Source organism: Patagioenas fasciata, chromosome 1 (assembly GCF_037038585.1).
Source record: "Patagioenas fasciata isolate bPatFas1 chromosome 1, bPatFas1.hap1, whole genome shotgun sequence".
Taxonomy (NCBI): Eukaryota; Metazoa; Chordata; class Aves; order Columbiformes; family Columbidae; genus Patagioenas; species Patagioenas fasciata.
The window spans coordinates 97,754,129-97,775,193 of NC_092520.1; the positions used below are offsets into that span (position 1 = coordinate 97,754,129).

Sequence of the window (21,065 nt, forward strand, 5' to 3'; positions counted from 1 at the left end):
CCCTTACAAGCTCACATCTTGCTTATGTACAAAAGTATTTTGGGGAGGGCAGTGGGCTGTTTGGAATCCCAGTTGCTTGCTCAGAAACACTGAATTGAGTTCCTTTACTTTAGGAAGAAAAGAGTCAAAGGGTGGTCACTCAGATGGCTCTGCATGCTTGCAGGTGCGCTCACACTACTTTAAGACATGTGAAAATTTTCCTTAAAAAATGTCAGTTGTGCTTCTAGAAGAGAGAGGAAGATTAGTTCTAGATAAAGTGTAACCTCCTGAACCACCACAGCACTTGGTAAAACTGAGGCACTTTTGGGCAAAGAGAGGAGTCTTGACCACATGCAGAGGTTTTAATATTGCTGCATTTAAGTGTCAGGTAAGGACATTACAGGGAGCTGCCCCTGGAGCTTGTATAAAAACTCCTTCACTGGCACGTATTAGTGTATCTTTTGCATAGGAAAGACTATGTCTAATCTATATGTAATGTCAGAAACTCAACTCTGTTAGAACTTTGCAAAGTATGTGCAAAGATTCAGGGAGAGACACTGCTGCTGGGCTCCAGTCCTTTCACTTGCCTGGTTATGTCTCTAGCAAGCGCAGCAACTTAATGTGTTTAAATACAAAAAGAGATGCAAGGCATTTGGGGGTTTGTAAGGAAGAGATTCCAAGTCATCCTTAGTATTATGGGAATAGTAGGGTATTTTTAAGGATGTGGGTGGAATAAACTTTATAGGTAGAGATTTGTGGGCCTGAAACACTTTAATCTTGAAACCACTTCTTTCAGATGCAGAGGTTTATCTCAATGTTATTATAGATACTTGCAAAATTTGGCCTGTGATGAAAGGCATTCAAAGCAAAGCACATATCTGTTCTGTTTCACTCCAAGATTACCAGTTTGCGGTTTGTGCATTCACATATAAACACTTCCACAAATTCCTAGATGAGTATTGTAGTATATTTACCTCTGGGTAGAGATGCAAACAGTAAGCAGGCAACCATCCAGAGAGGAGTCTCCCTAATAAAGTGAGAAAGACAAATGCTGAATGCTTTGTTAGAACACTAGAGCAGAGATCAAGGACCTTTTCTCTAGCATAATTTATGGTCTGTTTTGCAACTCCCTCATCTGCGAAGAGAATTTGGATACAGAGTTGGACAGGTTAGAATCCCTGTCTTGTTTGGGTGTGGATCATATCTCCTGCCTGTAGATCTGAGGTTTCTCAGTGGGTGTAATGCAATGGGGCTTCAGTTGCAAACACCAGACCCATACTTCCCCTTGCATTCTTGTGTGGACAAATTAATTGCATATACATAGCCATAGTTTGCTCTTGAGATTATTTTCTGTTGGTAATTAAACACAATTTGCTTGGCTCCTTAACTTCAACTGTTTTGCAGGACAAGAAAAGTGTAGCTTACCACTTCATTTTTGTGTCTTCCCAGCCCTCAGGAATCCCTCACTTGTGAGCTTCACCAGCTGCTCCAGCTGCTACTTCTGTCTCTGCAAGAGAGTGGAAGACTCTTAATTTTTGTTGCCATAAGCATTTCTCCAGAAGTGGATAGGTTGTTTACTAGTACTTGTTTTGCCGTGGTTCAGTCAGTTTTCTTTCATTCTGTGCATATAATAAAGTGTCTTATTATGTACACTCGCTGTATACACTCTCTGTATTATATACACAAGTGTGTATTTATGCTCTGAATATACACTTAAAATACACAGAGCACACTTATTTTCATGTGTAGGCTGGACATGAGTCACAAGCAGTGCACTGACGAACCCTGAGCTTTCAACCCAGTGAAGGGATTCTTGCTCTGTAGTCAGCTGAGATCAAAGAAGGTGTTGAAACGTAATGGGTATTATATTTATCAAGAGATGTAGACACCATACCTCAGAATGCCAAATATTTTCCCACCCAAGCTCCACATCTACTAACAAAATACAAACGCAGCTAATAAGCCTATAAGGAAAATGCTGCTTAGAAGAACTTTTTGAGGAGGCTGTTAAATCATGTACTTTTTCAAAGCTGGGGGGGGAAGGAACCGAGTTGGGGAGGAGGGAAGAATGTGGTATGTTGGGCTTCCTCTCCCTGTCCTCATTACTTCTTAAGCTACAAGGTGTTAAAATATGAGTGACTGTTCTTCACCAGTGTGCCCCAGAGATAATGCTGACAGTGGAAGTGGTGGTTTAGCCAAGGTCCTCTTCCCTTCCTGTTGAGGCAGCTCTGTCTGGGGAACATGCTGGTGGTGTTCTACTGCCCATTGCTTCTGGTGCAATGGTGCTTCCTGGGGTGAGCAAGGTCCAAGAGCTGTATTTCTGTGTTTCTTCTTTTCTCCTGTGGCCCAAGCCCTGGTTGTGCTTCATTTGACAGCCCTTCCTGATACTCAGTGCAAGCCATCTGCCATCTTAGGCTTCTTTGACATTAAAACCAGTGTGGCCAGTATGTTTTCGATGAACTCCTGTGGTTGCCTTCCTCCCCATTGTAATGGTTATTGTTTCAAGCAAGGGTGTAAATTTATGCTAAGTGAGCTTGTTCCATATTTCCTGCCTGTCTCTTGTAAATGAAACTGAGATGCTGATGGGGCCACTCTTGTTTGCCTGACTAGCTCTTCATGGTGCTCCATGGAGTTTATCCTCTCAGCTTTGTACAGATCTTCCACTCCACATAAGGCTTCTCTGCAAAAACATCAGGAGCAAATTCATCCTGTGGTCTGGCCTGGCACTGGGACAAGAACAAAGTGCATCTGGAGGGACTTAGGATCCACAGCAGCTTGCTGTGAGGCAGAAGAGAGGTGCAGGGCAGCCTGGTGGCTGGTGCTCTGCAGCTGGGCTCTCTAGTGGTATCATGCCCACTCCATCTGTAGGTGAAGGGTGTCCTTATGATGTCTTCCTATGCAGAAAGAACCAAAAATTTGGTAGGTGTGACCAGCTAACAAGACTGTGTAAAGGTACAATAATGGCAGACAGGAATGACCCAAAAGTTAGAGCTCCGAGAAGTAATGTCATTCTCTGAAGAGCTGGTTGTTTTCCAACAGTTTTGATACTGACTCAAGAAACACACAGAGGTGGTTGTTTCAGCCCAGCTGGCTTGTTTGCATCTCCGGCTTTGGCTGGTTTAATTCCAGAGAGTTCCTGTCAGGTTTCTGGTTCTCACAAATGCCTCTACAAGTCTTGGACTGGGTAGGGTGAAGTGTGATCACACCTGAAATACCAAATTGCATGTGAATGTTTGGCTCTTTCCATTCATGTACTTTTCTTACTTCTCTACTGAAGTCTAAGTTTGTGCATAAAGGAGGAGCGAAGTCTTTGTTTTAGGAAGCAATATCTAGCAGCAGGAATGCTTCAGACTGGTTTAGCTCTAGCACTTGACCCTCAATTTAGCTTAATCCAGTGTTGTTTAGCTGAAATATTTCTGGATTGAGTTGACTCTACTTGAAATAAAAATGTTTACACTGAGCCTCTGGAAAGATTGTTCTTGGTGTGCTAAAGGGAAGATCTGTTCCTGGCTGGTGTAAGATGTTTCAGTCATCACATGGCTCAATATTTAAAAGAATTAGTTTCTATTTGATACTGCATATCTATATATGTTTTTTTATCTCTCCTCCTTTAAGTACTGGCTTAAATTAAATGGAGGTTTAGGAATTTAAATATTTTTCTTAAGTTTGAAATTTGATCCATTTACTACACATTTTAATCTGACACAGGAATTATTTAGGAGTTTTGTCAGAGGTTAAAACAATTAACTGAGTAAGGCTTTGCAGTGAAGAATCACTTCCTGAGGAATTAAACCACTAATTAATAACTCTTTAGCACGCTAATTTACCTGAAGTAACTAAGACATAAAGTATATGTTTAAAGCGTATAATTAAATTGTGAAACTCACAGCTTCTTGGCAACGTCTCTGTCATTCAACTTTTGTCTTGTGTGTGAGGCCATCTACTGAACATATTAGCTCAGCCTGCAATAAAATTAAATCAATCAAATGGGCAAATAACCAAACTGTTCCCAGGGCCTGTAGAATAGCAGGACTTTGTGTCCCAAAGTGAATTTATTCAAGTTGTCTCCTTCCAGTGCAGGGGGGTTGAGGGTGAGAAAAGGTTTAAATGCTACTGTTGAAGGCTTTATGCTCTTGGAGCACCCAAATGCTTCCTTCAAAATACGTTAAGAAAACAGTATTTTTGGTGAGTGCTCTGTTAACCATGGAAATAATAGTAGTGTGGTATATTAAAGACATTCCTTTGTGAACAGCCCTGCAGTCAGGACAGCTGGGACTGTAGGATGGAGGAAAATGCCTTGGACAGAGATGCTGTGCATGAGCCAGGGGACCATATTGTGTGCAGATGTGTTTGTTTGTGGTTGTGTCATTTTGGTTGTGGAGTGGGTGTGTGTTTGTTTTGTTTTCTGTCTCCCCTATTGCTTTAAACCTCGCTCTGAATTCTGTGGGCAGTTGTTTGGTCATCAGCGACAGTGTAACTGGAGTGTGACTAACCTGGGATTGTACATCAGGCAGCAGTTCTGGTGGCTGAGCAGCCAGGTTATGATACCAGAAAAACAATTGGTTTGAGCGGTCAGCTTGGCTTTGGCTTGTAGCCACAGTGCACCTGTGTACTGTCACTGCAAAGAATGATCGGTTTGGGATCTAGACCAGAAGAGACCCGTGAACCGAACATTCGGTGAAGGGTTGTGAGAGGCTGTTATGGGAAGATGAGTTGAAGTAAGGGGCTAGGCAGGGAGGGAGATGCTGAGCTGGAACCCTTTTGACATGGAGGATGTACCTCTGTGTAGTGACCACCAAATGTGACACTGATTTAAAAGCTCCTGTGAACTAAGTGGATGTGACAATTCACATATTACATTGAAGGGACTGATTTGTTTGCCAGTTCTTCCACCTCGTTTGCCAGCCTCTGGTACTGGCTGAGTAACACGTGTAATGCAGCCGGGCACTGAATGAATGGTGATACAAGTTGGAACACCTACCAGCTCGAGAATTACACTGGTAATTCTCAAAGGATTAGCCAAAATCACGTAGCAGATGAATGAAGGCTGCTCCCAAGAAAGAAACTGCTGGTTTTCCCCCTGGCAAAGCTTTGTGACTTAGTCGTTGCTAGTTTCTTAAAGTGATTCTCCCCTGCCTTTGTATGTCTTTGGCTTTTGGAAACAGATTTATGTTAGCTGACTGTTGTTACTGATCCTTGTGGGAAGACGAGGGGACCTTTCCCTCTGACTTAGTGGAATCCTGAGAGCACCCTGAGCAGACACATGTCACCTTACTCTTCCTTATCCACATCAAGGCAATTGTCATTTCTTTAAATGCTTTCTTCTCACGTCACCACACAGTCCTTTTACCTTTAGGTTAAAGATAATAGCTAGTAGAAAACTAATGTGTGAGTTTGCAAGCAGAAATTACGGTCTGGCTTCTTAGAGAAAGTTTTTATGATGCAACACTCTGTACCGAAACTTGGTGATTGCTTCTGATCTTATCTGAAAGTGGCCCATAAACAAAATGATGCATCATCTAGAAACCTGTTCTATAATTAGTTCAAGGAAAGGTACTTAAGAGATGTCAGTGAGGAACATGCTGGCATGTATCCAAAAATGACAGTGGCTTTCTCTTTTAGGGTTTTAGCTTTTGAAATAAATGAACCTAATTAGAAAACAATCTTCTGGGGATTTGTGGGCAGTGTCAGGCAGTGTTTCTGTAGCTAACTGTTCTGTGATTCAGCCTCTTGGCATAAGGCAGCTGGAAGAAATGCCCTTTACCTCCTGGGGGAATGTCTGGAGCTTCAGGCTGCAAAATGTGCTGAGTCTTGGATTGGGATCTTTATCTTCAGGTGCACTGTAGCAACCTTCATGCGCTTTTGAGGGCAGCTGCTCTGATTTTCATGTTTGTTTTAGCACAGTTTATAGCTGTTTAAAACTGGCTGAACTTGTCCTTATCTGCTGTGCACTGGAGAGTTGTGTACTCTGTACATGCTCCCTCTCTTCCCTCTTTGTGCTTCAGTCACAGCACTTGAGCTGAGGAGGTGGCGTGGGGTGGGTGGGGTGCTGGCTTTGGGCTTGCTTTGATTCCCCATGCTGCTGGAATTTTCTGTTGCCTGTTCGAGGTTTATCGTGGGTAACAGTTGGGCTCTGGGCATTGAAAGTTTGTTATTAAAGGCATATCTAGTTGGGAAAGTTATTTCTTTCCAGGAATAAAGAATGAAAGAGCAATGGTACATGACTTGCTCACAGTGGAAAGCTGTACTCCATGCAGAGTACTGCAGTGAGAACTTGCACACCTTCCCCTGGGTTTGCATAAATAATTTTGGTAAGGAGGAATGTATCCATGCATGTAGAAATAAATGATGTGGGAGAAACAGAAGTTACAGGATTCAAACTCACACCTTCCCAAAGGTTTCAAAGAAAACAGCAAAACTCTGGATCTGTTTGGACAAACAGGGAGTTTATATGAGCTAGTACATTTGATAAACTGGAATGCTCAGGAAATTGGGCTTTATTCTTGATTTCAAAATAACCTTTCTAACATCTCTCAGACTAAACTGAAGTTGTTTGTGGCTTTGCAAAATGGGAAGGATTTTGGTGGCTTGGGGGACTGATGCTAAATATGGTATGTTTCATTTCAGGTTTCAGAAGGAAGCACATTTTTGGTACACAAGTGAGCGGAATTCAACACTGATCAAAATGATGCTCCAGTCTTGTGAGTATTTAGTGGTTTCGTGTCATGTTTGGTCTGAATTCTCAGGCAACCAAGATCCATGACATCTATATTTCCAGTTGTCATTTCTGAGGAATTTTGTATCTGTCATCTGCTTGAGTTCCTTGGGTGGTGGTCAATCCAGTGACTAGAAGGATGTCTGTACACAGGTCAGAGAGGGATGTTGTGTTATTGAGGTCTGGGTTAGGCAGTTTTGCTCGGCAACTGTCTAACTTGCAGTGGTGGGCTCTCATCCTGCTCTCTTAAAGCATGCTTTGTTCTCTGTGTAACATAATTTCTGTGCTAGTTTAATGATTGTTTTTCAAGAGAATGCTGCTGCTTTGTAGGATGGGAAAGCTTCTTGACTTGGGGAGTGATTTCTGCCCTTTAAATCCCTAGCAAGTGTTCTGAGTCCCACCTGTCCCTGTCCTGTGCACCACTAGGTCCTGGCTTTCTGAGTGCTGTAGATTTGATGTTGTCTGAGTGGAAGCTCAGGAAGCACAGCCCAAGGAGCATACGGTGTATCCCACCCTTTGCCTGGCCTTGTGGTTACTGGGTGAGACTTATTCCTTGTGACTAGTGGTGTGCGGTGGTCTCATGCCCTTTTATGAAACTTCTGAAGAGAAACCAAAAAGTAATTGTTCCTTTTTGTGATATCTTTCTGACAGCTCCCCCAGAAGTTGTTCTTTTTCTCAATTCCTTTTTATTCTTCTGAGAGTTTCCACTGCTCTTTATCTGCCAGTTCAAAAATTTTTTGTCTTTTGATGAAGAAATTACTCTCAAGAGTAAACAGCTGATATACAGGAGATTGCAGTTAATGAAAAAGGCACAGGGCTTAGTGTGTGCTGTTTTGCCTTCTAGAAGACTGCAGCCTTTAGTAAGTAGATCACAGGTGACAACTCAAAAAGAGGCCAGGGTTCCTTTAGCTGAATCAACATTGTAATTTTTTTTTTTTTCTGATTTCAGGCACATTTCCTGTCTGAATATGTGTTTCTATTAATCCCTGGTTGATGTTTTGTTTTATTGTTGTTTAACCCCTGAAGACAGAGGTAGATTAAAAGGTTAACACGGAAATAAGGACTTTAATTTTTTGGTTTTTTTCACTGTGGGCTTTTTCCTCTGGCATCTGCTCAAACTGAGCCTTAAATTAGTGTCATTACATGATTCTGCAGCACCCTACTCAACAACCAAACAACTCAGCTGATGCTTAGATTTTTGTCTTAGACACGGTTGAGTTAACTGATGTCAGCAAAAATATTTGTTGGATTAATATTACACTGATCAATACTAGTATTTCTGAAGTGGATAACCTGAAGCTATTTGTGAAAAATGAGACCTGGGTTTGAAGACAGAGATGATCCAGCTTGGATTACTAGTACAACTTTGGAGCTGAGACCTCAACATCTATGAAAGTGGCTCTCAGTGGGTGCCTACTTATAGCCGTAAGTTCTAAAGAGTTTAGTCAAGGTTTCAAGTTCTTGCTGGCCATAAGACGAGGAGAAACTTTTGTGGGCTGTGTTGGGGGAGGAGAGAAGATGAATGAAAAAGTTCTCTCTCCATTGTTCTTCCAGCTCTCTCAAGTACCTAATTTTTTTTGTCTTTAGCCAGTATGTGAAATGATATAGCACCTCATAAACCAGATATAGGCAAGAAGAACCAAAATAGATTGAAATATATGAGAAGTTCTTGCATATTATGGGTGGTGTTGTCAGGTGTTTCTCCTTGCTCTCCTATGTCTGTCTCATGGCCTTTCTCTCCCACTGTAGTTATGATCTGGTTTAAAAGGTTTTGTGCAATCTGGATTAGAGATTCCCTATGTGAAATCTTTCCCATTGAAGGACTGCATCATCAAATGCTGATGTTAAATCTATTACTTGTAGAAACATCCCTGTGCTGAAATATTTCCACATACATTAAGCTTCTGCAAAGAGTTTGCAGCTCCATCATTCAGCGTGCTAAGCTCCACAACTTGCATCCACACTGGAAATATCATGATTATTTGAATTCTTCCTTTGCCATTAAGCCCCAGCAGAAGGACAAGGACCCCCTAGTACATGCACAGTAATACATGTACAGAGCTGGCTCGGCCTTCTTGTAAAAGCAGGCTAAAGAGGGTATTGCCAGGAATCACAGAAAGGATGGAGTAGGGCTAGTGGCTGGCAAAGAGATGGGTGACATGGGGTGCTGCCTCCTGCTACCAAGGGGTGGGCACAGCAGGAGCAGCCACTGCCTCCTGCTTCCCAGCTTCAGCCAGCCACCAGCCCTCTGGTTCAGCAGGGATCTCGATGATTTAAGTGACACCACTTTTTGCCTGATCCTCAAGCGGGTCTTCTGTCCTGCAAAAGCTGCAGCAGGCATAGGGTCTGACCTCTGCTCTCTGCCTGGCACCTGGGGTATCTCAGCAGCCTTTAACTTCTTCTTCAGCGGCTTGCAGCTGATAAGGCTCTAAAAGCTCATGTATGTGATTTCTTTTAACTTTTTCTTCTGCCCTGTCTGTACAGTGTCTTGTCAGAGTACAGCTGAAGGGCCATAAAACTTGGGGAAGATGTAACTTGATAATAATTCAGTTACTGAACACAAAGAAAGAACAGTTTTGAGATAATGATATTGTAAAGCTCCAGTGCAGAAAAACCCCTCTTTTTAAACAGACAAACTGTCAGAATCTACTGTAATAATTTAATAAATATTTGTTGTGATGGCTTTAGTTGTGTCTTGCTCGATGTCTTACCCATTTTACAAGTGTGGTTTTTTTCTTCTTCAGTTGGTAGTTAACTTTCACACTCAGCCAGGATTATAAAACCCCCTGAGTAAATGTCATCAGTCCAAAGAAGGAAAGAAGAAAGCTCCCTCCCTTTGAACTTTCAAATTTGTATAGTGGATAAAGCCTGGTCACAAGGGAGAGGGAGAAAGGGAAATTCTGGGGGACTTTCCTAGGAAGCAGAAGGCTCAAGATACTACTTTGAGCTTGTGGGATAGTCAATAAAATGTCTTTATTACTTTGGGTCAATGCCTTGTCTAGGAGGAAGTATAACACTAATGCCAGAGAATTTCCATTCTCCAAAATTACTTTTCAGTTGAATACTGTGAGAGCAGGGAAAATCCTGGCTTGCAGATGTTTGTTTGTTTTGGTTTTTTTTGGCAACTGTTGCCAGCAACAGGCTCAGGACTACCAGTTGCTTTTCTGGATTGTGATTCCTTTCCCTTTTTATCTATTTTTAATTTGCATATTGTGGAAACAGCCTTTCTTGAAGACAAGGTGATGTTGTTAGTGATGCATATATGTAATTCCACTAAGAATCAATTTTTTCCTCTATCAGACCTATTACTAGACAATACACCTCTCTGACTTGTGACCCTACAGTTGGTTGGATTTGTATTTCCTGACAAGTGAGAAAAGGAAGAAAGTTTGAGGGATGAAGTTCAGAAAAATATTTATTATTGCCCTCCAGGAAGGTGTTAAGTATTCATCAAAGTGGCGAGCTTCACAGTTAAATGGGGCTAATTAGTAGCCAATGCTGTTGTTGTTGCTGTATTGTACATGGCAACACTGGGAATGGTGGGTCTGAAAATGGAAGCTTGGGTTGCCCGGGTGAGAGGAAGAAAAAGAAACCAAGGTTAACCAAGGCTTATGTAAGTTGTCTTGGCTCTTCTCCAGAGAATGATGTTAACTTGTGACTGAAGTGATCAAGCCCCATGCTGAACACCTCCCTGAGGGTTTGTACGCCTGGAAGACAAACTCTGTGGCAATGGCTCCTCTGAGCAAGAGGAACCAACTGAATCACATCCTGGGTTTTTCTACTAAGCTACAAAATGCAGTTTGAATGTGCTTATAAGCAACTCTTCCTCATGAAGTTTTTACAGATATGGAACAAGTCCTGGGGCCAATCAACAGAATTCATTTACTCCCTGCTGTCAGAGCTACTGAACTGAAAGGAGCTAGTCTGTGCCTGAGCTGGTCTCTCTAGAAGCATTACTCTGTCAAAGCAAAAGTGAAGGTGTCTGGGCTTTATTTGTGGTTTTTTTTTTAATTGTTACAAACAGACCTGCAGCTGCAGTTTGTGAGAACTTTTGAAAAGGAAGGAAGGATTTGTAGAACAACTTCCCCTTAGAGTAATTCACAGCACGCCACCAGTACCACCTGTGTCCTAACAAATATCTCTTTTCCTGCATGTTCTGATGGCACCTTTTCTTATGTAAGGAAGAACAGGTAACTGTAGTGAATGGAAATAACTAAGAGTTATTCCCTTCTCCAGGAGCCCATCTTAGCTTTCTCCACAGTTACCCACTGAAAAGCACAAAGTCCTCATGGAGTACTTGGTACTAGTAAAAATTAAGTCCTAGTGGTTCAAGGACTCTTGAACCAGTGACAAAAATAAGGCAGACACTTGCCAAATATTGCAGAATTAAATCTGCATCCCTCCTCCCAATGGAGTTGCCTTCCCAACCCCTGCTTTTTGAAAATGTTTACAAAGCTGAAGCCTACACAGTCTTTTAAACCTAGATGCTCTATTATCAGAACAGAAAGTTTCTAGTTGTATGGCTGGGTTACAAGCACAGGAATGTTAATGTCCAGTTAACTTCTGTCCAACAGACACAAGTAAGATCCTAAATAGGGGCCCTTAAAAGCACCTGTAAGCACTTCATGCTTGTTTTGCTAAGCTGTAAATAGTTGTTCTAATGAGATGTACGAATGGTGCAGAGCTAATGTGATGTACATATGATACACAACATAGAATTGTGTTCAGATGCCCAAGTTATTTTGCCCAGGTATTGGAGGACTCTAGACTATTGGCTTGATAGCTGAGGTAGATGTCTGAAGGACAAATCTGCCTTGTATGAAGAAAATAACTTGAACAATTAGTTTATGTAAGTAGGATCATAAGCACTTCCTGCAGACCCTCTACTCTGGAATGTTTCTCAATCTTCTTAAAGCTTTCAGATTTTTTCATTAATGCTTGGTTCAGATCTAGTTCAGCTAAATCATTCTACAATCTGAAGTGCCCATCTCTCAAGGATTGTAAGCATGATCAGGTCTTGCCTTGTTCTTGTTGCACCAGCAATAGCATTGCATTTTTTTATCCCTGTCTGTAATCATGACCACACAGGGAGGTGCTGGATTCATTACAAAATTGCAGGCTTGGGGTCTGGAAGCAAATAAAGCAACTAGTTTTCTTCAAAGCACTCCAAAAGATCACTTGTGTTTGCTTCCTATAGGTGTGTTTCTGTTCAGAACTGTGGCACAAGAAAGAAGTGGCATCTTCTTCCTTGCTGTTTTCTGACAGCAGTACCCTATTCTTCCTACAGCCCTTTGTGTGTACAATTAATTTTCACGCTTTGCCTGGTCTCTCTTTTAGGTGTGTGTGGGGAACCTATTACAAGTTGTTCCATAATTGTTAACTGTACACGTGTCTTAGTGTGGGAGGTGTGTGTATGTGTTTTCCTTTTTCTGTGGTGGTTCAGTGTCCCAGCTTTCATGTTGAAAAATGCAGGACTTCAACATGGTTTCTTGTGAATGACTTCTAGGTGAGGACTGCTCTTGGTTAAAGCACTGCTCTTGTAGACTTGGAAGATGACTCTCAGCTCTATTTGGGGTGTGTTTGTGGGGTATTTTTGTTAGTTTTTAAAAATCCAAACACAACTCCTCCAATTCCTTCTCTCCCCCTTTCTCCAGTGGACTACTTTGTAGTAGAAGTGTCTGTTCCCAGAAGAAAGCAGAGGAACAGTGTAAGGTGGAAGACCCAATTTTGTATACTCTCACATTTCCTACTGCAATGTTTTTTGTGACTTAATTTTCCTATTGCAAATCAGCACCAGCCACCTTGCAAGCCCTCATCTTCACAGGGCACAACTGATCTCTTCTTTCTCCCCCCCTGCTTTTTCTCCTTTAATATTCTGCTCCATAAGGTATCTGGCTCCTGACTTATGCACTAACATGTTTTGTACAGATAGTGGATTAGACTTTATTCACTTCTCAACAGTGATTCTGACAGCTCTACCACAGCTGAGATAGTGAGAAAACAAGCTGAAGTTTTTGGACCCAAACTCTTCTGGATCCAGTTTCTGTTTTGAAGCAATAACTTCCAGTGTGCTTGGGGCAGTAATGTTGCCTTGGACAAGTTTGGAGCTGTTAGAGGCAAAAAGCAGAAACCACTGTCCCAAACCTAGGAAAATTGTGAGAAACCACTTCTCAACTGTTAGGCTAGACCACATAGTTTCTCTTCTCTCCTGTAGCACAGAGGTGACTATAGTGCTAGTGGTGGTGCAATTTAGCCGTGCAATGTAGTGATGGAGTTGAGGCAATGCAACAAGACAAAGAACTCCAAGACTACACGAGATATAGCTAAGGATGACCTGGGCTAGTGTGCAGTGGCACCCCAGTGCTAGGAAAGGCCTCAGGTATCTTTAGGAGGTAAAAAACTTGTACATTTAGCTTATTTACCCCTCACACCTCTGATTCTTAAAGTTAGCAAATACTAACTGCTATTCTGACTTGGGCAATGTTTGGGTTCCTGCTCTGGCTTTTCTCCTAATTAGCTAATGTAGGCAGTAAGAGTTTACTTTGTGCAAGGCTACATGAATTGTGGATGCTGTGGGAAGCAATGTAAGCCTGGCCGGTATTTGAGATACCCATGCTATCCCTCAGTAGTTTTTCCTGTTGTAACTGCTGGAGATGAAGAACTAGGTTGGACTTGTATCATCCAGTGGGGTACTTCTTATTAGGGCAAGAGCTGCAGAGTCTAATTCTCATATTTGTCTTAAACACAAGGAAAGAAATAACCAGGACAGAAAGACTAGGAAGTCCAACTGATGTTACTACAACAGCAATACAGGTGAAAATACGAAGGATGCTTGAAGAACAGAAAGTTAACAGCAGTCAAGCTGGAAGTGCTTTGCCTTGGATGTTGTATTCCATAGTAGAAAGACTGTGTCAAGGGAAGACAAACTGTTGTTCCATAACCGCTGGAAGAAAACTGCACAAAAGTATGTGAAATAGGCAAATAAATTCTGGAATGGATTATCAGTCTCTTGCTGTTAACGCTTTTGGTCTTTAACACAAATTCTCTGGACTCTTACAGGAACTGACTTTACAAAGCTGTCTTGGTTTTGTTTTTTGCCTTGAACAGTGCTAACAATTTTTTTTTTTTTCTTACTTTGGAAAGGCTTGTCAAAGTGCTGCAAGGGATATTGGAGAGAAGAGGCAGGAATTAGGTGATTTGCTTGATCACACAAGCCTTACTTAAGAAACCAGGTTATGAACTGTTAATTGCATCTTCATACAATTGACTGATAGTGATCTTTCTGGATTGTGAGAGATCAGAAAAGAGAAGCCAGTCTTTAACCTTAACAAATAAACCTGACAATACAATATGGAAATTGATTACAGCTTCCAAGAACTATGTGGGGGATACAAGTCTGGATCAACTTCATACAACTCTGTTGTAAAGGCGACTTGCTGGGTAGGTAAGGCAGGCTATGCCTAGACTAGTACAGCAGTATATAAATAGCTATAATCTCTTTTCTGTAATCGAAAGTCCACCAAACTTAACTTTCTCAGTGTCAGAAATGCTGAACATAACTTTGATATGTCTATGCTGGTTTAAGTGTGTTGGTAAGTAATGACTTAAAAGAGGAGCAGCTTGTGCTAAAACACAAGTTTTCATGTTGTGAAAGATCAGCCTGACTTCTGTGTGGTTCTGCACTTTCGGTGTAGGAAACCCCCTGTGAAAGTTTAGGTAAACTTAGTTTACAGTATATTTTCAACTGTCTCCGACCTGGAAGTTGAGGGTGTGAAAGGCACACCCCAAATAAGGTTTGCAAAATCAGCAGTGCATTGCACTGACCTACGGTTTGGTCTCTAGGCCTCACCTCTGCCACTGAGGAGGTAAGCTTTGTGAATGGATTAGATTTTCAGCCTCAGGAATCATAGGTGCAGTCAACATCTTTGCAATCAATAAACTAAAGCAAAATATTCTGAAGCTTTGTAGGTATTTAGTCCTGTACAGTGGGACTCTTCACTGAACACCTGGTTCTGTAAACAGCAGCTTCCTTCAAGGCACAGGAGGCAGCTGCCTAGGGCAGTGGTGTGCAAGGAGCAGCTAGAGACCCTAAGGTGGAAGGATTGATAGCTGCTGTTTGAGGGAAGTGTGCAGAGTATAGAAGTAGGGCTATGTCTGACTAGGTTCCCTGGCACCTTGTATTAATAGTGTGCTGTGCATGTTCTGTTGGGATTTCTGGGTTGTCCAGTCTTGTATGTCTCAAAGTACTTAGAAGTGTTGTCAAACCCTCCCCTTAAAACACAATATAATTGAATACACAACTGTTACCACTAGAGTAAACAACTGATTTTTCTGCTTTGCCATCAGATTCTAGGGAAGTAGACACTTCTGGGGAGATGTCTAACAAAGCTGTAGCCAGAAGGATTTTTGTCACTGTAATATGCCACTTGCTTTTAGACTTGACAGATGTAGCAATTAAGCAAGTCTTCCTATTGCTGCTGGAAAGAGACGTGCTCCCCGGGCCACCCTTGTTTCCCACAGCTATGCATCCTGAATCCGCATCCTCTCTTGCCACTAACACTTCATGAAAACCCACCTTTTGGAGTGGCCCAAACCTAAGTTCCAAGTATTTGTGGTAATGTGTGACAAGACTTGAGGCCTCAGAAATGACTAAGTTTGGAGTCAAAACTGTACAGAAACTTTGATTTTTTTGGGAAGATAAGATTCCTCCTGCCATTTATATTTGTTTGCTAGTAAAAGGAGCTGATGCATTCAATGAGAACTTAGGTTGATTGGCGTTTCACGGGAACGTGGAGATTACCTGCTGCTTACCCAAACTGCATTCTGTAATTTCAGTTGGGGAACTGGGGAGAAGAATATTTAACGGGACTTGCTGTGCAACCTGCTGCGTACCTAACTTCCACTGGAAATGGGATGTGATGTCCTCGGATAGAAAAGTACAAAGTACTAATTGATTAGATATGGCGTTGTATGTAGTTTACTGGCAACTGCCAAACATCTTGAGGACTCATTATAATGCAGGCAAACAAAATATTTCATTTGGGTCTCTAGAGTGCTATCAAATGGCATTAAACATTACAGCTGATCTTTTTGTAGACACAAAAGTCTGTTACTTGTGAGAATGTGTAATGGAACAAGCTCTTTTTTCTCTCCCCTTGCTGACACGTTTGTGGAGAGTTAACTAGCAATTGTTAGGTGTGATCGATATTGTGCTTTAACTGATAACTGCTGAACGAACCTTATGGGTTGAACACAAGGGATAAATAATTTGTAGAAAGCACTCAAGCTACGTAAACTTTAAACGGTCTGGTTTTGAAGCACTTCCTCTGAGCAATCATGGTAACATCTAGAAGTTAATGTGTTGATGTCATGCCTGCAGTTCAAAGTCCTTGCATCCCTGTCTTACTACCAGACAGGACTTGGAGACCCTCATTTGTTATGTATCTTAAAATGTCTCAGGTTTTGAGGACCTCAAAGCTGACCTTGGCACTTCTAGGGCTACTATTTAGGGGACTGAACAGGAGTGATACATGTTGGTGTTTTAGAATCCTTCATTTAAGCTATAAACAGTTATTTGGGAGATGAATTTGAGGTGGCAGCTGGAGAAGGACAGTGAACTTCTTAGAGCAGCTCCGAAGTGGAACACTGAGGTTTTAGGGGCTGAATGAACCCTATTTCTAAGCTGTCATTCAGGAGAAGGAAAACATCTGATGATTAACTTCTCAGCCTTGCAGTCCTCCAGGCTCAGGAGCCACATAAGATTAAATTCTTGCTCTAGCCTAAACAGGGTAAGTCATGGGGTGGCCCTAATGTACACCTTGTCAGTAGTGAGCTGATGGTGCCCTTAGCCATGACTTGTGTTACCTCAGCTGTGCCCTATTGTTTACAGCTGTTCCACCCCAAAATCTCCTGTATCATGGGCTACAAATGCAATGAGTGTTGGAGCTGAAGTAGTGCTTTTACACCCCCCTGGAGAATGACCCTTGATACAAGGACTATTTCTGTGTAGAAACTTGTTTGTGCCTCACTCAACACAGAAGAAAAAAAAAAAAAAAGAGAAAATGGGAACCAAGACAATAAACCTGAATTTTATTCAAGGCTATACTAAATTAAATCCCTCTCTCCCTTCTTCTGAGGAAACAGATTTGTAGTTGGGTTGAGGGAGGGACACACTGCCAACCATATCAAGCCAGCGGAGTTGCCCTGACTTACATCAGCTTGTGCATGTCACTTTGCATCTAAATCAAGATGTTCAACCTCAGCTGTGAAAAATGTATTCATAACATACCTGTAAATTAGTATAGTGACTTCATACCATGACTGCCATGAAACTTGCAGCTATAGTGAAGTAGTCAAAGGGTGAAATTAATTGTGTGGCGCGTAATCTTTCAGGACAGAAGTTTCCTGTGAGGAAATTCAAAGATCCCCCAGCCAGACCTGTCATAGAACTCGGCTAGCTATTTAATTAGGTATTTTGCTTTTGGTTTGAATATACTAAGGCTTCATCCAGGCTGTAATGCAGCCACATCCTGGTGCTGTAAAGGAGTCTGTGCTCAGCAAGGCACTGCTGTTCTCCCTGGCCTTAGCATACTTGAATGGTGGGGTCAAGAGCTGTTTATGGAGTTAGCTTTCCCTAGACGATACTTATTGAGCGGATGACAATGCTCTAGTATAAATGAATACACTGTTCTGCTTGGTTCTTCCATAGGGAATGAAGAAATGGGAGAGGAGGTAATTTAAAACAAGTGTTATGGTATAGGGACTTACATGAGTCTTAGTCACAGATGAAACGCTGACCCCCAACTCTATCTTGGCACAATTATCTCCTAGCCTGTCTTGCAGAGGAAATCTTGCCAAGCATGCTGGTTTGACTGAAATAAAGTTAATTTTCCATGGAGTTAAAACATTTTGTCCTCTGTAGCTAGCACAGTCCTTCATTTTGTATTTAATATAAGAAAAATGAGAACTCCACTTCAGAGAAAAGGAATGTTAATGTTTTTCTTCCAGTAGCTTTCTAGAGTTTGGGATTGGTATGAAAGCAATGTAGAACTTGTGATGTCTTTGTCAGGGAAACCAAGGACTTTTTCAGCCGTCCCACCTGCAGGTGCAAATTGATATGAGGGGGCCACAGGCATGGCAGCACCTTGATTGATCAATGAAATATTGCCTACCATTAGTGTCATGCTTGGTACATAATTGGAGTTGGCTTTTCTAGTTAGTCAGTTCCATTTGGGGTTTCCAGGTTGTTAGTTCACCGAGTTCTGTTCCACTGGGAGTTTGGTTTTTAGTTCAGCTTTTTGCCATTTTGCAGTTTTTGCAGTTGGCTTTTGGGCCTTTCTGCCTTTTGCTTTTTTACGCTCTCCCTGGGATTGGGTGTTTAGGACCAGGGTGTTCTCTTTTCTGGGACTGGCTGTTCAGCGTGGCTGGAGTTTTGTGAGGGATTGCACTGAGTCTCACTTATTTTATGTATTATTGTTATTTTGTTGTCTTATGAAATGGTTCTTACCTCAACTTGAGTTTTCTCCCTTTGCTTTTGGTTCTCTCACCTACTTGCGGGAGTGGGAGGAAAGTGAGGGGCCATCAAAATCTTGATTGCTAGCTGGGGTTAAACCATGACACCAGGGAAAGCTTTTATCCTTTCCCCACCCTCCCCCCGCTTGCCCCACTTCCTTCCTTCTCTTCCAGTAGAGGACTTGGAAAATACAAGAAATGCAGCACAGCACAGGTACCCCAGGAAGCTCTCATTCCTATCCTCTCAATTGCATGTTATTGCAGTCTGTCTTGTTAGGAGAGATTCTTTCCTCATCTCAAACAAACAAACAAACAAAAAAATAACTTGTAAAAGAATATAAATTTTGCTATAGGAGACAGCAGATTTCTAAGTTCTAGTCTATATATCCTGCACAAAAGGACTTCAAATTCCTACAGGGTCATGCTCTGCTTTCAAAAAAAAAATCTCTTGGAAGTATAACTCCAATGCAATTGCTGCAGAATGTGCAGGTGTCTGAGCCAGCTTTTAAGGTGCTGCTGTGCATTTTGCTAATAGATGAGCAGTGTGCAGCAGCATGGAAATTGGAGTAGGCAGAAATTACTGCGTGGTGAGCTTGTGTCAAATGCTGTGCTGCCTCAGGCAGCAGGCTACAGCACTGCTAAATAGCTGTAATTCTGCCAGCTGCATGGAAAACTTGGCTTGCAGTCTGACTAGACAGAAGCATTGCTATGGGTGATTGGGTGAGGAGTGTGTGGGAGTGAATTAACCAAGGAATGGCCCTTGCTGAATATGTGGCAGAGCTGGAAAAGTGGTGACTCTCCCTGTCGCCATATTCTCGTGCCTCTTGAGACTCTTGGATTTCACAAATGCTTCTGGGCATCTTCTTCTCCCCTGCACCCATCCGTTCTTAGGAAGTCCTAAATGTGTATTTCTGGTGGGTGGACAAAGAGGAATATGACTATCAGGCAGATTCCTTCACTATAGCTATTCAAGAGATATGTACTTCTCTGGATAGTAAAGTGCATTTGGGTAAGAGGAAATTGTTCCCTTTCAAGAGGTAAGAGTTCCTGATAACTACAAGAGATAGAAACTGCAACATCACTGTGTTTTGGATGCAGCTTGGTGGTGTTTGCATTATCTGTTTGCAGTAATGGGGGGAAAAAAACCCCCAAACAATGCCAGCTCCTCCAAAGCTGAGTAGTGAGAACATGCTGCGTCTGCAGATGGTCAATTTGCATGCATGCAAGAATGTAGAAGGCAAAGTTCAGTAACTCTCTGCAGACACCATAAATCTACTTAAAAAGAACATCCAAGTTCAAGCTGGGCTGCCTCGCCAAGGGAAATGTAGGGAGTTCTGGATGCTCTTCCCTTTTCTGATGTCAAAATAAAATAATCCTCTTTTCAGAAATGATGGCAAGGATCCGCTTGGCTCTAGCTCCAATAGCTCCCTAACTGAGGTGACTGCTGATATTGCTCTGGCAAGGCTACTGAAAAAGGAAGCTAAAAGCAAGTGTACTTTTACAGAAAACTTATGGTTCAGAAATAAAGCACATGGCCAAGTAGAACACAAGGAAACTAAGATATTGGAAAATTACATCTGGGAAGCCAGAGGTGAAGAGATTATACTTCAAATGCACTTAATATAGAAATATATTTGGACTCCACAACTAACTTTATTCATAAACTGAGGCAAAAAAAGCCAAGCAAATAGCAGTCTCCTTCAGCTTGTTAGATCTAGTCTTTCCAGCATCATTGCAGTGAAATTGTAAGCAAAATAGAATATAGAAAACTACACAACAATATATGCAAAAGGAGGTGTGAGAGGAAAATACCTGCGTACAAAACTAAGTTGTAGAAATAATTTTAACAATTAAAAAAAACCTAGTGTTGTATGATCAAATAATTTGCCTGTATTTTCCATCCTCCTTGCTCTCTATTAAAATTCTACTCTTCAACTACATCAAGTAATAGCTGAATTACACCACTCAACCAGCACTCTTTGTTTACAGAAGAAAAGCAGATTCAGAGTGAAACTTGGTAAACTGCAGTAACTGAAACTAAAAATACTTGAATCCTTGCAAATGACACTAAGTCTTGTAGTTTCATTCACTGTGGGTGCTCTCTTTCAGGATGATACCGAGTGTTATTACTGTTATGATGCCTTAATGCCTGCTTTGCTCAGGGTGGGTTGAATAATTCTGCTTTCCAGGGATATATTGCTATACGGATGCTATAGTTGTAGGCTTTGGTGTTAGCTTTTGATGCCTTTATAGATCTGTGAAAAGGGCATTTTACTTATCTCGAACTCTTGCTTACACATGGTCTTGTCTGCTAACTAAGCAAGTATCTCACTGAAAGGGCATATTGTATAATAGAATGGTTTGGTTTGGAAGGGACCTTCAGAAGTCATCTAGTCCAACCCCCCTGCCATGAGCAGGGACATCTTCAACTAGATCAGGTTGCTCAGAGCCCCATCCAGCCTGGCCTTGAATGTCTCCAGGGATGGGGCATCTTCCACCTCTCTGGACAACCTGAACCAGTGTTTCATTATTCTCATTGTAAAAACTTCCTTGACATGTCCTAGTGCTGGAATGAGTTCAGAGGAGGGCAATGAAGCTGCTGAGGGGTCTGGAACACAAGTTTGAGGAGCGGCTGAGGGAACGAGGCCTGTTCAGCCTGGAGAAAAGGAGGCTGAAGGAGACCTCCTCACTCTCTACAACTGCCTGAAAGGAGGTTGTAGCATGGAGGGTATTGGTCTCTTCTCCCAAGTAGCAAGTGATAGGATGAGAACAAATGGCTTCAAGTTGTACCAGGGGAGGTTCAGATGGGTTATCAGGAAAACTTTCTTCTCAGAAGGGGTTGTCAGGCATTTGAACAGGC

At 41.9% G+C, this 21,065-nt stretch overlaps 1 protein-coding gene across 3 annotated transcripts in view; it reads right to left on the bottom strand.

Annotated features, from left to right (window-relative positions):
• The window catches only part of LOC136109418 (ICOS ligand-like), a 35,980-nt gene that overhangs the window by 10,488 nt on the left and 4,427 nt on the right, over positions 1-21,065 (bottom strand). For 2 of the 3 annotated variants that reach the window (XM_065852093.2, XM_065852103.2), the window contains 2 exons: positions 1,405-1,486; positions 954-1,006 (listed from right to left, as the gene is read on the bottom strand). In XM_065852093.2, the coding sequence (XP_065708165.1) occupies positions 954-1,006; positions 1,405-1,412 (61 nt within the window). In that variant the 5' untranslated portion in view covers positions 1,413-1,486. Of the gene's footprint in view, positions 1-953; positions 1,007-1,404; positions 1,487-17,461; positions 17,562-21,065 lie in introns of those variants that run through there. The other variant, XM_071811660.1, reaches the window with a different exon arrangement.